The 16757-nt window shown below is 30.6% G+C and overlaps 1 protein-coding gene across 1 annotated transcript; it reads right to left on the bottom strand.

Annotated features, from left to right (window-relative positions):
• Positions 1–1091: 1091 nt before the first annotated feature.
• LOC110905302 lies at positions 1092–10710 on the bottom strand. Its single transcript, XM_022151140.2, has 20 exons — positions 10555–10710; positions 10192–10459; positions 9981–10080; positions 9748–9875; positions 9568–9652; positions 9324–9456; positions 9027–9235; positions 8792–8912; positions 8515–8706; positions 8347–8415; positions 8135–8273; positions 7179–7268; positions 6952–7044; positions 6652–6855; positions 6396–6536; positions 5740–5988; positions 5221–5659; positions 4164–5104; positions 2842–4059; positions 1092–2755 (listed from the first exon to the last, which is right to left on the bottom strand). The coding sequence occupies exons 1-20, from the start codon at positions 10708–10710 to the stop codon at positions 1092–1094; spliced, it is 6639 nt and encodes a 2212-aa protein (XP_022006832.2).
• Between the last annotated feature and the right edge of the window lie 6047 nt (positions 10711–16757).

Here is a 16757-nt window from a genome sequence, read left to right as displayed (position 1 = left end):
ATGTAATTTTGTTTTTTTATCATGAATTACAACTGAAACTAAAGTAAGTGTAATACAATATACATGAATCATCAAAACACATTTACGTACTTAACGTATGCATGTCACTGATTAAAAGTAATAAATGTATGCTGCATTATTTGTTATACTCTGATATTGTATTTTAAACGGATTAAAGTTTTATATCTCTCATAGAATGGCTGGAGTTGAAAACGATGTTATCGTCGTATCGGATTCTGAAGATTCTTCGGACGACTCGGAGGATTTTGATGATGATGATATTGGTCCGCTGACATTTATTGTGCCATACACGAAACGATTTGTAAGTTCAAACAACACAACTATGTTAATTACCATCAAATATGTTTACATATATTGGTTAACTTTTCTATTTTTTTAAAGACCATCAAAATGGAAATTATTATTATGTCTTGTAAATTATAGCGGATACCAGTGGAAGTAGCAAGGATAACAGGAATTGACGAAACCTTGAAAGTTAGAATAGCAAACAGGCAAAATGTGGAGACGAAACATGATGTTAGGGCAGAAACAAATAAAAACAGTATAAAATATGTGGTGAAAGGCTGGGCGAAATGGCTAAAAGATAACAACATACAAGAAGGTGATCATTGCAAGTTCCAGTACTTTGAAGATATTTGTGTTTTCTTCTTTGCCGGCGTTATCGGCTAAAGGTGATGTTTGAAATTATGAAACAGGGTATAAACATAATATATAGTAATTTTGGGAAACGTTTTTATAATTAATGTAAGTTATGTAGTGTTATAAGTGGTTTTCTAGTAGGTTAATATGTTTAATAGTTAAGATAATCATGTACTTTGGACTTTTATTATGTAGGAATGTCTATAAATATCTACATGTTGTAGTTTTTGTTTATATGTTATATTTAATACATAGTAATAACATCTTCTATTGATATAACAATGAAATACCATACAAAAAATTAAAACAAATTACATAGTCTTTAAATAAGTAACATGAGGACATGGAATTGAAAACACCCAACATACAATAAAACCATACAAAAAAACAGAACATCTTGCCATATTACACGTCTTAATACAAATTTTAAACTACAATTTCCCAAATATTTCTTTGTAAACAACGTTTGCAGTTTTATTTGTTGGCCTCCCATTTTTGTCGAATATTAAAACCTTAACGCCATCCTTAGTCTTAACCCTGGACAACGCAACATAAAGCTGACCATGTGAGAACACGGGGTCTCTGAGGTATATACCAACTCTAGATAGAGATTGTCCTTGACTTTTGTTAATAGTCATCGCAAAACATACGGTTATTGGAAATTGCCTTTTTTGAAATTTGAACGGTATTTTCTTGTCAGATGGTATCATGCTGATTCTTGGGATGAAAGTTCTTGATCCAACATTACTTCCTGATAATATCTCTGCTTCAATAACACGTTTACCAAGACGTGTGATTTGAAGACGCGTACCATTACACAAACCGTTTTGCTGATCAATATTCCTCAAAAGCATAACCGGAACACCCAATTTTAATACCAATCTATGATTTGGTAACCCTGATACTTTTACACTATTTAACACATCTGGATTATACAAATCTTGATGTAACGGATCGTTGATTTGCTCAGTCGGACATAAACTATCAGAGCTAAGATACTCTACTTCTTCACCGGGAAACAAATCAAGCAAACGGTCATTTATATCATGAACAACTTCATTCTTAGGAGCGAGTATAGCTCTCTCAGAAAAGTAGTCACGCTCTTTATAACGATGAAGAACTGAAGGATATACAAAGTCAATCAAACCTTGAATTGGATCATTCTCATCAGTTATTAAGAGATGAGCAGGTATTTCAATCGTTCCATCACCGTCGATAGAATCACCAACATTACCTTCGCCGATGTCAAGAAGCCATTTACCAAATTCGTTTATCTCCATAACGTTTGAGCTACTTGATCCAACCGACAAACGCATGTTGATTGTCAATTTCAACACCTTGCAAGTGGACCAGATGTGGGATGAACATAATGAGGCGTTTACGATATCTTGCCTGCTTCCATTTTGTACAACTGGTAGGATTTGTCTAAAGTCACCACCAAATACAATAGTTTTCCCACCAAATGGAAGTTCTGAATTTTGTGAATCAAAAACACTCAAAACATCCTTCAATGTACGATCAAGAGCCTCGAAAGCATGTTTGTGTATCATCGGTGCCTCGTCCCAAATAATCAACTTTGCTTCATATAAAAGATTCGCGATTTCAGTATTAGGCTTTATATGGCATACCGAATCTTCATTGAGATTAATTGGAATATGAAATCGCGAGTGAGCGGTACGACCGCGTGATAACAACAAAGATGCAATACCACTTGAAGCAACATTAATAACAATCTGTCCATTGCATCTAATAGAAGCACCTAAAGTTTTCCACAGAAAAGTCTTGCCCGTACCACCATAACCGTACACAAAAAACACACCACCCTTACCAATCCGAACAGCATCCATAATTTCATTATACACGGCTCTTTGATCGCCGTTTAGACAGCTGTGAAGATTATTGAACTCAGCCGTAACTTCATCAATGTCAAAAGAAAGCTCCTCATTTATCAAACGGTTGCTCTCCGACATCAGATAGTCATCATCAGGATAAGGCATTGGTGAAAACCTGTGCAAGCTGGATCCATTACGAAGAAGGAATTTTTCGATTTTCGACAACGTAATATTCTTTAAACGTTCCTCAGAAACAACGAAATCTACAATGACAAGAAAAATTACTAAATATATAGAAATACTTGAAAATTTAACATCACAAAATATAACAAAAGGATAAGAAAGATACCGCTCATGCCAGAATCCTTCCGCATATTGTATAAAATGTCCTCGGACAATAGCTCCCACGTTTTCTCCCAAACAACTTCAGGTCTAGATAGCGTATTAGACAATAGAAGTGTTGCAAACAAAGAACGAAGATAATGACCGTTTCCTGTGAAACTGGATTCTTTAATACACTCGATATATTCATTGTCATCATCTAACAGGCCACGTGCATAACACGCATCCCGAAATGTAGGATAAACAACACCATCATATGTTCTTATTTCTTCAAATGATCGTGGGCCTTTAACCTTAGTAAGAAGAATTCGTAGGTAATAAGCCTCACCAAGAGATGGAGACGCAGAATAAATTCTTCCAATAACAACATAATTTTGGCGTTGCTGCCAGCAACGATCTTTTAACTTCCACACATATTTTGTGGGAAACTCAACATAAGTAAGTTGTCTTGCTTCAGGCTTAGAATTGTTCATCTTCATCCATTCCAAGAAAATAGAGGAATTTACTTGAGGTTTGTTTAGGACATCCTCAATATCATCGTCACAACTAAAAACAACATTTTGTTGTCCTGGAAGATGAAATGGTAACCTCATAACAGATGGATACCGATAATGAACATCATTGCCAAATATTCTCCAGCTGGCTTCACATGCGGAAACATATCTAGCTTCGTAGTACTCTTTAATTTCATCTTTTGGAATTTCCTCATCGGGGCCTCTGTCTGAATCAAAAACAGCAACAGTGGCTCGATCAGGTCCTTTATTAATGTATTTAAACAAATACTTTATTGAGCCAGCCTGATTGCACCATTCCACGTTAATATGTGCCTGATATCTTTTGAGTAGGTTTTTGTTGTACGGAACTACACTCCTATTGTCTAAAGTAACGCCCTTCTTGACAACTGTGTGACCAGAATCTCTTCTCCTATAAACTGGAAAACCATCAGAATCAATGGAAGTGGAATCCAAAAACCTCTTCGGAAAATTCTTTGAACAACGGTTGCCAACCATGCATGGACATTTCATGTTCGCATATCCACAAGGACCATGAATCATAAAGTCACTCACAAGAGAATACAATTCAGGATCCTCATTCTTATCAGGAATTTCAGCTGATATAAAGGGATCGATGTGTTCAACCGTAGGAAGCTTATGATCAGCTTTCATAAATAAGCAAATATGCGCATGTGGCAAACCACGTTTTTGAAACTCAACGGTATAAACAACTACAAAACAAAAAAAATTTTAAAGATAAGTATAAAACTAAAATATAATGTATGGAAAGACCAAATAATTGTATAAATTGAAAGTAGCTGATGTATTGACATACCTGCATTAATATTGCCAAAATTTTTTTTTTGCTTCATATCTTTTATCAATTCATCAAGTTTCATCTTAAACAATCGACAAAGTATGTCAGGTCTGTCTTCAGGCTTAATTGAAGAGTCACCTAGAAATCTTACAATCTCAGGCCATTTCGGATTACATGTGATTGTGATAAAGAAATCAGGATAACCATACTTCCGACATAACGCCATAGCATCTAAGTAATTTTGCATCATGTATCGAGAACCACCCGTAAAAGATGAAGGTAATATAACAGGTTGTCCCGTATGACTCAAATCACTCTGACCAACGTCTTGAACATTTTTAAGACTGTTTAGCGAATCAGATCGAAGTTTGATTTGCTGAAAACGTATGTAGTTTAGCCTCTCACTCTCAATCATTGTGTAGGCATCGACTAAAAACTGCTGAAACAACCTTCTTGCATTAAGAATTAGAGAAAACTTGTTATGCCTATCCTGAATTCTATAAGCAAAGAACTCCCTCATAGTACAAGTTGGTCTTGTCTTCTTTGAATTAGGACCAAATTCTCTATGAGGAATGTTAATCCTATATCCATCGTCTCCATACGGAAAAAGAATTGGATACTGTAGAGCAAGATAAGAAGGATGTAACTCGCTAATACGCTTTAGTTCTCCAGAACGCATTTCAACAATAATATCACGGCTTTCAATCTGGAGATCAGGTTCATCAACTATCAAAGCAGCAACTTCAGAACACGTAGGTAAATTGTAAGTCCTACCGTCTCTATCCCTCTGTGAGATTATACGAAGTTTAAGAGTAACATTAGGATTGTCATGGAGATGGTCTCGTACCATCCTGTAAGTTTTAACCAACATATTCGTAGAATCTAACATGTTCGTAATATACTTTATAAACTTCACATCAAGTTCCTTTGCCCTAATCGAAGCTTTGCTTGAAGAATCACTGTAAGAAAATAAACAGTATTAAATAATAGTTTCAAACTATGAAATGGAAAACATATAAGTATAATTTGTAAGTTAACATTAACATAATGATAAGTAAAAAAAGGAAACAAATACCTAAATAACAACTCCCTATTAGTAAGCTCATTCTCAGTATCATAGATATAAAGCTGTGAAAATTTTGGCTGGGCTCCATGCTTAGGAAGAAGACTACCCATACTATGTGCATTCTGGCCACTGATTCTATAAACAAATGGAGCATTACCTTTGTTTATTTTAGTATCAACTTTTCCTCCCATCGAAGTAAAGGAAAACATAGAATTGTAACGTCTTATGTTCTTTAAGAAATATTTGCTTTCCTGATCTAAACCGCGAAACAGCATCTGATAAGATGGATCAGAATCTTTATATTCAGGCAAATCAACTTTACCATATCCACAACATAAGCTATATGTTTGCTTTTGAAGTGTAATGCGACCCTTTCCACCTTCGGTTGGCCATAAGTTTGCAAAGCATAAACCACACGTAAGAGTTTGGTCACCATGGTCAACGTAATCTGAAGATTTAACATAAAATAAATAATACAGTACGAAAAAAAATAATATGAAACAACAATGAATAACATTAATCAGTTACCTTTAGAAACGCCTTTTGTGGCGTCTAACACAACCTCGTTAACGTGATTTTCATCATCAGAGTCAAGAGCAGCCATTGGTATGGGTTGTATTTCAATTGGTTTATGAATAAGTCTACGCTTTCCAGAAGACATCTTTTTTATCGAGCTTAATTCAGATGACAAAAATGTTGTGTTACGTTTATTGGATATTCTAGGATGAAGAGAAAAGCAATCATTCAATGGTAACGTTGATGAGCTTGCAATATTGTCTGAAAAAACAAAATAATTTTTTCGTAAAGTTTTTAAATTAAATAATTAAAAATGTATGTAATAATATAAATATGAAATTTACCAGAGGATATACGATTCAAAGAAGACATAGCATTAGAAAACTGCGGTTCAATTTGAACTTGAGAACGTATGTTTGTAACACACGAAGTTGGTGTTATGTTTTCTTTGTTTGACCTCGTAATTCGTCGTGTTGAGGTAGAAGAGTCATGAATAACATTTGTCTTTCTATTATGATTTGAAAAAGCTCCAGATGAATATGCTACATTAGGGAATTAATTACAAATAAGTATTTTGCATATAATTTGTTCAAACATTATATGTAGTAAAAACAATTAAAAATATGAAACTTCAGCAAGTAATGATTATTTGATTTTGTATTACAAACCTGGCATTGTGTTTGATAGGTTTGCAAGTGGTGTACGGATGGGTGTTGAAAACTGATCGTGTAGTACATTTCCTTTCTTCTTGAAAGTTGATTGTGTAATAACGGATGATCTTACATTAAAGGACGAATTTAAATGATTACCTAATAAAATATAAACAGTAATTATAAAAAATGTAATATAATCGAAGTGAAGTTGAGGAACAAAATTAGTAATGATTAATATACATAACATTACGAAACATAAATGTAAACTTACTTGTCCCAAAAGCAGTTGAAGATTCGGTAGGAAAGGTGATGTTTGAAATATTGGGAGTAAAATTCTCTTTGTTATTTAACCGGATTGGTGTTGATGATGACAATGTTGAAGTACCACCTCTAGAAATTAATTTCTTTGTAACATTTGATCTCTTACGATCAAGGTATAATTTTCTTAACTTGCGCCTGTGTTTAGCCTCTAAAGCTAAAAGTAATAAAAAAAATTAAGAATTTAAATATATGACATATGTAAAATCAAACATTAACAATAATAAAAAAATATAAGTTATATAAATATTACCTCTGACAACATATTCCGGAAAAGCAGCTGCATTTGATCTCTTATTATCAATATATAGCTTTCTTAACGAACGCCTACATTTAGCTTGCTCAGCTATAATGAGAAAAACAATACACCAAAATAAAAAAAAATAAACGAAATGAATAATTTAGAACATATACACTTTTGAAAAAAATAAATTGAAGAATATTATAACTTTTGACCATAAACAGGAACAAAAAACTTACATTTATTTTCAAGGTCAATATGTGGACGTTCTGAATAATACAACTTAAGTTGTTCAAACCTATTATGCATTTTTAAAACAATAGAAAGAACTACACAAAAAAACAAAAATACCTTTAGAATGAAAACCAAACGAAAGAATTAAAAGATTTATAACAAACTACATACAAAAATTACTGGAAATGTAAATAATAATGAAAAAAGTTATTCAAAAGCATAAGGAAGCTAAGAATGCAAACTCAGAAAACCATGATGATGTTTCACAAGTATGAAAAGTATATGAATTTATAGACCTAAGCTAAAAGTTATTTATGGAATTCAAATTATACATTACCAAAATGAATTTTAACAAAATTAATGATCATAAATATAAAAGAAATCTATATTTATAAGTTTCGATATTTTAAGAAACTGCGTCATTTTATAAAAATAGATTTGCTAAAGTTAGAAACTTTAAAAAGAAGATGTTTATAAACGTAACTGAATAATATAAATTGACATGATTAGCATATTTCTTAAAATTATTTTTGGAGTTGTAAGTGAATTGTTAATACTAAAATTATTAGTAAATAGTAAATCGATATATATCTATAGATCTATAGATAGATGAGAACTAATACCGTAAAAGTTTTACATTTTACCAATATTTACATTATGGCATATTATTAGATTACAAATGTAAAATCAGTAATCAAAGTAGTATCATAAAATAATCATACAGCATAACATCATACAATAAACAATAAAACCAAACATAACTCTCAACCAAAAATATTGTAGGATAACTTAAAAGGTAACAATATATAGGAAAAAGTTAAATTGTCTTGAAACATGAACAAATGTTACGAATAAACCAACATTCAAATATTGAAATACCAAAAAAATAGTTCTTATTATTCAAATCAACCTCTCCTATATCTCCTTTAAGCTTCCTTCTCAACACACATGCGAGGCTTACTTGCTGAGGACACCAATCCAACTTCATTCAAATAAACATCATCAAGGTTACGCTTCATGTCAGAGGATGATTGTTTCAAGTCAACCGCATAATCCTTTGAAATAGGTGTGGTGTTATCCCCAGTGTAAGAATCGGCATCCTTACAAAAAATAAACAAATTATAATTAAGGCAAGTATTAAAGTTATATATATCTTAATTTTTTAATATATACCTTCAAACCTTCAGCACCAGAAGTTTGGAACTCAGACTGACTCATACCAAAAGTTTCATAAGCATCAATCTGTAAAAACATGAAAAGCAAACAACAAAAACTTCAACTTAGATTAAAAGGTTATCGAAAGTGGTAATATATATATATATATTACAAAAAATCACTTACTTGATCTATTTTAAATTTTTTGTTGAGCTTATCCAAGATGTCATCATCAGTTGTAACAACTGATATTCCATAATTCTCGACACCATTTGCAATATTAAAGTCAGTTACTTTAATCACAAAAGCACACTTTTGATTAAGCAACTCTTCAAATTCAACGGGATATTCTCTTGGGAAATCATTAGTTTGCAATAACTATATTAAAAAAAATATAATGTGTCATTACAATAAATATAAAAACATGTGATTTTAATAAATGTAAAGTATAACTAAACATAACCTCGTCCTGAATTTGAATAAGCTCCTTTGCAGTTTTCCGAACAAACTTCATCGCCTCATGGTCAAATAATGTAAGCGTCACAGTTCCAGTTGAATCTTGAACGCGAACCGGTATTTTGAACCTTATAAACGATTTTTAAATAATGAACAAATACATGATAATAGATCATATAGACGAACTACGTCGTTGTTGTGGAACGAAAAATAACATAAAGTATTACTAACAAACGGTATACCTGGACATCGGGAAAACCTCTTTTCCATTACAATCCTTGTTAGAACATTGATACAACTGCGTATCTCTAACATCACTTGTTCCATCATCTTTATCATAGGTTTCAAACTTTTTCTCAACTTTTGACTTGCAATAGTTACAACCATCATAATACCACATCTTATCAGAAACGATTGCCACAATAGTTCCAACAACAACAACTTTCTTTGGCTGTTTATTATTACAAAGGTAGTCAAAAAATGCAGGTTCAATTTTTTTTTAAAATATAAAATATAAAAGAATAAATGTTTAGGAAAACCTCTAAGATTGATGGAAGGTAAGCAAGTGGTGAAAAAACATCATTCTTTAAAAATTCATCTTCGACAGAACACATCATATATGACCCAGCATGGCTACTTGACTCACTTGAAGCAGAAAGTTTAGCAAGAAACCTATAATATATTTTGAATAAATAAAAATGTTCAATAAAAAAATATTAATACATAAAACATACGAAAAAATTGATAAAATTTTTAAAATATTGTTAAAATAAGAAAATTTACTTTTGCTTGAACAATAGCATGTCATCAAAGTTGTCGTTAATGAAAACTCTTGAACCATCAAAGTTATTGGATAATCCCCATTTGCCTATTGTTAGATAAAGATAATATAAGAAATACAAAAAAAAGGTAACAATTCTATTTAAATGAATTGTTAATAAATATGCAATATGAATTAAATACCTTTGTATGATTTAACTGCACCGAAATGGACAACAACGACAACATGTGCTTCACGCTTTTCACTAATCATGTAAGAATACATGTCCTTAGCGTGATCGTCCCAAAGAGTTAAATCAATCTGAACATCTCTACAATATAATATAAGAAGATACTAAGTTTAAAAACATTTTGAATATTTAAATGCATAAAATGGAAAATAAACAAATAAAAGTCATAGTTGTTTCGTATATTACTCAAGATCTTGAAGCTTAAGATTAAGACGTTTCCCTTTGCTACCATCCTTCTTGTTAGTATCCTCAATGTTATAACAAACACCAACATAGCCAATGAAATCTACAAAAAAATCAAATAATGAGATAACATCATATACAAAAAAAAATCTATATATAAAGTAAACAAATATTATCGTATATAAAGATTGGAAATATAAAAAAAACAACATACCTACTGTCGTACCCTCTTTTATTTTCATTGAAAGAACATCATTAAACTCAACAAAATTGAAAACGTATTGCGGACCGTCCCATACATTGCACTTTTCGACAAAGGTATGATAATAAAAAGTTAGCTTCTGGTTGTTAGGAACAATCTTGAAAGATGCTGTGTTAGCAGCAAGAGATGGCCGTTTAATGATAAGGCATTCATCAACATTAAGATGCCTCTCAAATTTTGAAAATAGCTTGTGCATGCAAGAAGCTTGAATTTTGCTACCCTATGTATACATAAAGAATAACATGAAAAGGATATGTTAAAAGTCTAACAACATCAAATAAAAATAAAAAACAAACAAAAATTTCATTAGCTTACCTTTTCATCCATCAGTATCATATCTATCCGATATGTCTCCCTTTCATTATCCCTCATTTTCTTCCTCCACAAACTAACAATTTTAACCTTGATAGTGTAGTTTGTGGTAAGAACATCAATATCGTTTAGCAATGTGATCCGATCAACGTTTTCCATGATATGTAATAACCAATCGACTGTTGGACAAGTACTACTTGTTTGCTTACCGTTCGTTAACAAAATGATCAATTTATATAAAATTCATAAACTCCTAATTTTAAGAAATATATTTTCATTATTTCTACTAAAAATAATAGTCTTTATATCATGGCATAAGTAAGGAAACGATATAATTTATAATTACATACTAACAATTAACATAAATTCAAATTTGTAAAATTGGAAACTGTATATATTAAGAATATTAATCCGGGTTTACATTAAGAATTTAAATGTTATTTAAAATTATTTAAGTAATTTAAGTAAAATCTTATATTGGAAACCTATTAATAAAATTGACAACCTTTAATAAAATATTTAAAATATTTTTGTGTATCTTTATATGAATAATAAGTTTCCAAAATTATAATATACAAACTGTAAACTAAGATTAAACTATTCGAAAATAAAGACTAAATTTTGAATTTGTTATATACTAAGATCGAGTTGACTTTCTATAATTATAATGTTTATAATAATTGTTAGTTTTGAAAAATGTTATATAAAAAAATTAGAATGAAAGTTGGGAAACATAAGATTCAAGCTGACCAAATGATAATCAGAGTGTAATCTATGTATTATATATGTAGTACTAAAGATTCATAATACTATGTTATAATAATAAGAACTATATACTATATGTAGATGTAGATTAATTTTAAAGATTAAAGCAAGAATGGGATACAAAATTAATTAAAATCATGTTAAATGATTAATTAATTAAAATAAAATTGTTTTACATATAATTTTTGAATAAATTTGTAACATCATTAGCAATATACAACGATTTATAACATTTAAGTAATTAGTATTTAACACAGATATTAAACTTTCAAGACATGCCAAATGAGTGGTTAAACAAAAAGAAACAGTACGGAATAAATGTAATTAATTGAAATTAGAAGCAAGTAAAGGTTTTTTAATTTGTAACATATAGAAGCATCAGACAAGTCTTTATAAAATTTAAAAAATTACTGTTTAACATAAAAACCATAACGACTGTCAAAACCAAAAAATACAATATATAGAGTTAAAATCTAACATATGAAAGGCAAAAAAATTTCCATCACTGTGATTTAACTAATTAGTACGGCTATCGTAAGGTTCAACTCGTTCAACACTCAACACCTGCTCATTCTCATCAAAAGAATAGTGAACCGTGTCAAGGACGTTAATTCTAGCAGCTTTCATGAACTTCTTCCAACCGGTCAGCGCGTATCGCCAACCTCCTCCTGTTTTTTTCCCGTCTTGTACCATTGGTAAATTGCTTAGGTGGATCGAGATGCATAAGCCTAACAGTGATATCTTTTAAACCTTCATGAAGTCTAGCCATCCGTGAAACAGGATCCGGAATCCTCTGTATATATGTAAAAATAAAAATAATAATAAATATGAAAGAAAAATAACAATGTATATTAAGTAACAAAAAAATGCAAATCATGTTTAGAAATGTGGAAAAATTGATATTAAAACTTACAAAAAAACGTTCACCAGCCATACGTCTAAAACGACGAACAGAACCATGTATTTGTACTTCACCTTCATTTTCAGCATCGATAGGTGCAACTTCAGGCTGCAAATTAAGGCATATAATTTGTATAACATTAACATATAAAAGCTTATGAAGTAACGAAATTAAACTTACCACTTCGATGTCTATATCAGAAAAATCGACTTCAAGTCCGTTTTCTCCAAAAACTTTTAAAAGGAAAAAATTGCCAAAACCTTTTGTAATTAACAAAATACAATCAACCTTCAGATGTAACATACTGACCATTACGTCAAAACCAACGGTAAATCCAACTTTACCGTCAGATGTTTCAATGGCAACCTTAAAAATTTTGTTACCCAACATTACAGTAGATATTACATCATTTGATGAATATTGATCAACTTTTGGCAGGATGCTTTCAGGAATGACCTGTGGGAATAAGAAACAAAGAAAAAAAATCTATTCAGAATATAAGTATTTGATCATACATACAATAAGAAAAAATAAATAATAAATCTTACATAAAAATGCGATGATGGAGGTAGCAAATACGTCCAAAAAGAGCCACGACTAACGCCATCAACGTAAGATGTTAATTTAAAAGTAGTAGACGAAATGGGATTAAATACTACCAAACAACCTTTCGTTAGACTCAAATGTTCTACAACATTGGACCAACCATGGAAGAGGAATAACTTTCCTTTAGCACCGCTTAAAGAAACATTAAACTCTCGGCCATCTTCAGTGTGTATCATAACATTGGTAGGACCTTTATAAACACCCCATAGTTTGCAAACAGCATCATCTGGAATGCACTAACAAAACAAAAAAAAAAAAAACAATTACAATATCATTAAATTTATATATAACACAATTATAATAAACTGTATTTAATATGAAGAAAACAAAAATTATGTAATAAATTGTCACTTACCAAAATAACTGTATCTGCTACATTCATTAACCTTAAGAACCATGGTAGACTGAAAATGATTTAAAAAATAAGATGTTAATGGTAGTGTAAATAAGAAAAAAATAAAAACAACAGAGATTGAACGTAGATGATATGTTACATAAAGTAACAAAAACGAACAATAAAATACCTTGATGAACCTTCAGACATAGCAATAATCTACAAACAACAAAAAAAAAATTTAACAACATATTATACTAACATTAAAAACGTTAAAAACATCAAAATATATATCTTGTATTACATAATCTATAACAAAATTAGGCAACCGATGATATAAATAAAATGATATCACATTAAAAATTAACAAATTAACATCACATTTCACATAAAACAAAACATAAGATTAAAAAAGTGACATATAAGAATAGAATTGGAGTCGGGGTTTACTATAAACATCATATTCCGCAAGAGATTACATAAACATAGTAGATAAACAACTTACATGTTTACAAAATAAACATAGTAAATAAACATAAACATAGTTTACAAACATTAAATACAATCAAGAGCACATGAATAATGATTAATGAATGAATTAAACATAAAGAACTTACATGTTTGTAGAGCGATATGTAAACCTCAGATATGGATTGAATAAAAAGTAGATGTAGATGGACAATGTGAGGAATGTAAAACAATCTATATATATAGATCCGTTGAAGAAATAAATTGTAATATGGAAACCGATGGTATTCTTGGAAGAAGATTGGAGGGAAGTTGAAGAGTTGACTGGAACCATAACTGCAAAGGACATAAAATCTTTAAAAAAAAAAACGTAAACATAAATATAGAAACAATTACTACTTAGACAACCAAAATTTATTCCTTTAGTTTCCAAAATTAAGGTTAAGAACATTACTCTGTTTTAAAAAAAATTTAAATTTAACTAATATTATAAATTTATGTCTATAATTATTTTTTAAAATTTATAACATATTAGTTATAATTAATATTAAAAATTTGCTTGCATAACATAAAAACATAATAAAAATATAGATGGTAAATTTATAAAAGTTAAAAAACAAAATTAAAAGATTTAATTAACCTTCTTGCTTGCAGAAAGATGGGATTCCGATTGTTATGCCAGAGTTCGGGGATGACATGAATACAAAAATCAAATAAAAATCGTTAAATGCGATAAATATATTTGGATGTACAAAAATGAGAATAGTATAAATCAATATGTAGGTAATGAATAACCAGCATACCTTCAAGATTTATGGTCAGAGATACAGAAATCAGACCAAAACAAATGTGATTTATGGTGGGATCTACAAAAATCAGACCAAAAAAAAAACAGATAATGGTGGGATAAAGGATTATAAGTCATACCTTAAAGATGTACGGTTGGATCTACAAAAATCAATAACAAAACAAATGTTAAAATCAAAGTCTGTTCTTGATACAAAACATATAATATCAAAAATTTAGGTTCAAATCAGTGTATTTACCGTTGATGTTGACCTAATTTTTGTAAAATGGGTGAGAAGATAACCGAATGAAGAAGAAAAGAAGGAGATTATGGTGGGATCTACAAAAAATCAGACCAAAGTAAATCAGATTATGGTGGGATAAAGGAATAAACAACATACCTTAAAGATCTACGGTTGGATCTACAAAAATCAAAACAAAACAAATGTTAAAATCAAACCCTGTTCTTGATACAAAACTTATAATAACATAAATTTAGGTTCAAATCAGTGTATTTACCTTTGATGTTGACCTAATTTTTGGTAAAATGAGAGAGAAGATAACCGAATCAAGAAGAAAAGAAGGAGATTACATAGTAAAATGAGATTTCAATTAGGTTATAAATGATCCGAATATAATAGCTGGTTGTTTTCGGAGCACACATAACCCGACCCAAGAAAATTCGGATGCCGCGTACATTGTCTTTGGATTTGCGAATTTACAAAGGAATGGGATTTCCCTCCTAAATCACATTGCCACATCATCCTAGATGGCCAAAGACAAATGCCACATTACCCAAATCCATCTCATTTATATATATATATAGATAACAAGAGGGATCATCAGTATCACATTGATCACCTTTTTTTTTGCTTTTAATAAATTTTTGTACCCATGGCTTTATTGCCTAGTGGTATCTTAGGGGTAAGATAAGACTTTGGACCAATAGGTCCTGGGTTCGATTCTCACAAGGGGGTTTTTCCAATATTTATTGGGTTTCCTCCTGAATTGGTGTATAGGTGGTTCCGCTGGTGGCACGATGATGCTCCAGTGGTCCGTCAGTGATCCAAATTTGCCGTTCAAAAAAAAAGTTTTTGTCTTTTTACTATTTACCCTTCAACATTTAATATTCGCACTTACAATCTTTCAACTTTATTAAAACTTTATAATCATTTTTTACGTGTTTATGTATATTTCGGCATAAATTCAAGTTAATTACGTTTCTTTGAAAATGGGTAGGCTAAGATACAATATTTTTTACGTTTTTAGTTGATCTTCGTTTTGACATAAATTTTGTTTTACAACAAGTAGCGTCAAATATAATAGACTTTCATTAGACTTTATAAATTCGAATTACTTTACGTTTTGGCAAAACGCAACGGGCGGTATCATTTTTAGCTTAAAAACATAATTTTTTTTTCTTATTTTTATGTACGTGTCGGTATAAGTTCAGTTTTTTTAAGTTTTTAGTTGATTTACGTTTTGGCATAAATTTTGTTTTACAACAAGTTGGGTCAAATATAATATGTTTTCATTAGACATTATAAATTCGACTTACTATACGTTTTAGCGCCACCGCAATGTGCAGTACCATTTTTTATATAAGAAAAAAAAATTTTGTAGGTGTCGACATAAGTTCAGTTTGGTGTTCAATGTAAATTTATTTCGCAAATAAGTGGGACCAAATATAATAAGTTTATGTGCTTATTTTTATGTACATCTTCGGTTTATTTAAGTTTTGAAGTAACTTTTGTCCTGAAACGATTCAGATCTTTACTGTACAAATTCAAATTGCTTTACATTTACACTCGCCGCAACGCACGAGTAAATTTACTAGTTGTCTACATATCAAATGTTGATATTCAATAAGGGTTGCTCTATAGTGTATTGAAGTAAACAAGAGCTTTTAGATATCTAAATCGAGTAAATTACAAAAAAAAAAAAAAAAAAAAAAAAACCTCATTTATGTTTACACTATATTACAAAACTCATTTATGTGTAATTATGTTTTCAAAATCTTACACGTTATGTCTTTTGCCTCTAACTCAATTAGTTTTTGTAGGATCGTATGCTGACCCGAACGAGTCGTTCAGAGGTTATCTCTTGCGTTTCAGATGCGGAATAATAAGAAATACAAGTAGAAGTAGCTTGTTCTCCTTTCTAACTGCTTGTTTTATTGATATCAAATGTTTTACAGCTCGATCGTCACACCGGCAGAGCTTCGGCGTGGAATTTCACATACACCTTATGTGGATCGCCCTAAAGACCCCTATATATAGTGGTTTGGGTCCGCTCATATGTCACATGTTCATATGAGCGATCCAGACACGTCCACATGAGCGATCC

This window comes from Helianthus annuus, chromosome 14 (genome assembly GCF_002127325.2).
Source record: "Helianthus annuus cultivar XRQ/B chromosome 14, HanXRQr2.0-SUNRISE, whole genome shotgun sequence".
Lineage (NCBI taxonomy): Eukaryota > Viridiplantae > Streptophyta > Magnoliopsida > Asterales > Asteraceae > Helianthus > Helianthus annuus.
The sequence above is the reverse complement of the archived record's forward strand: the minus strand, read 5'-3'. Positions and strand labels throughout refer to the sequence as shown.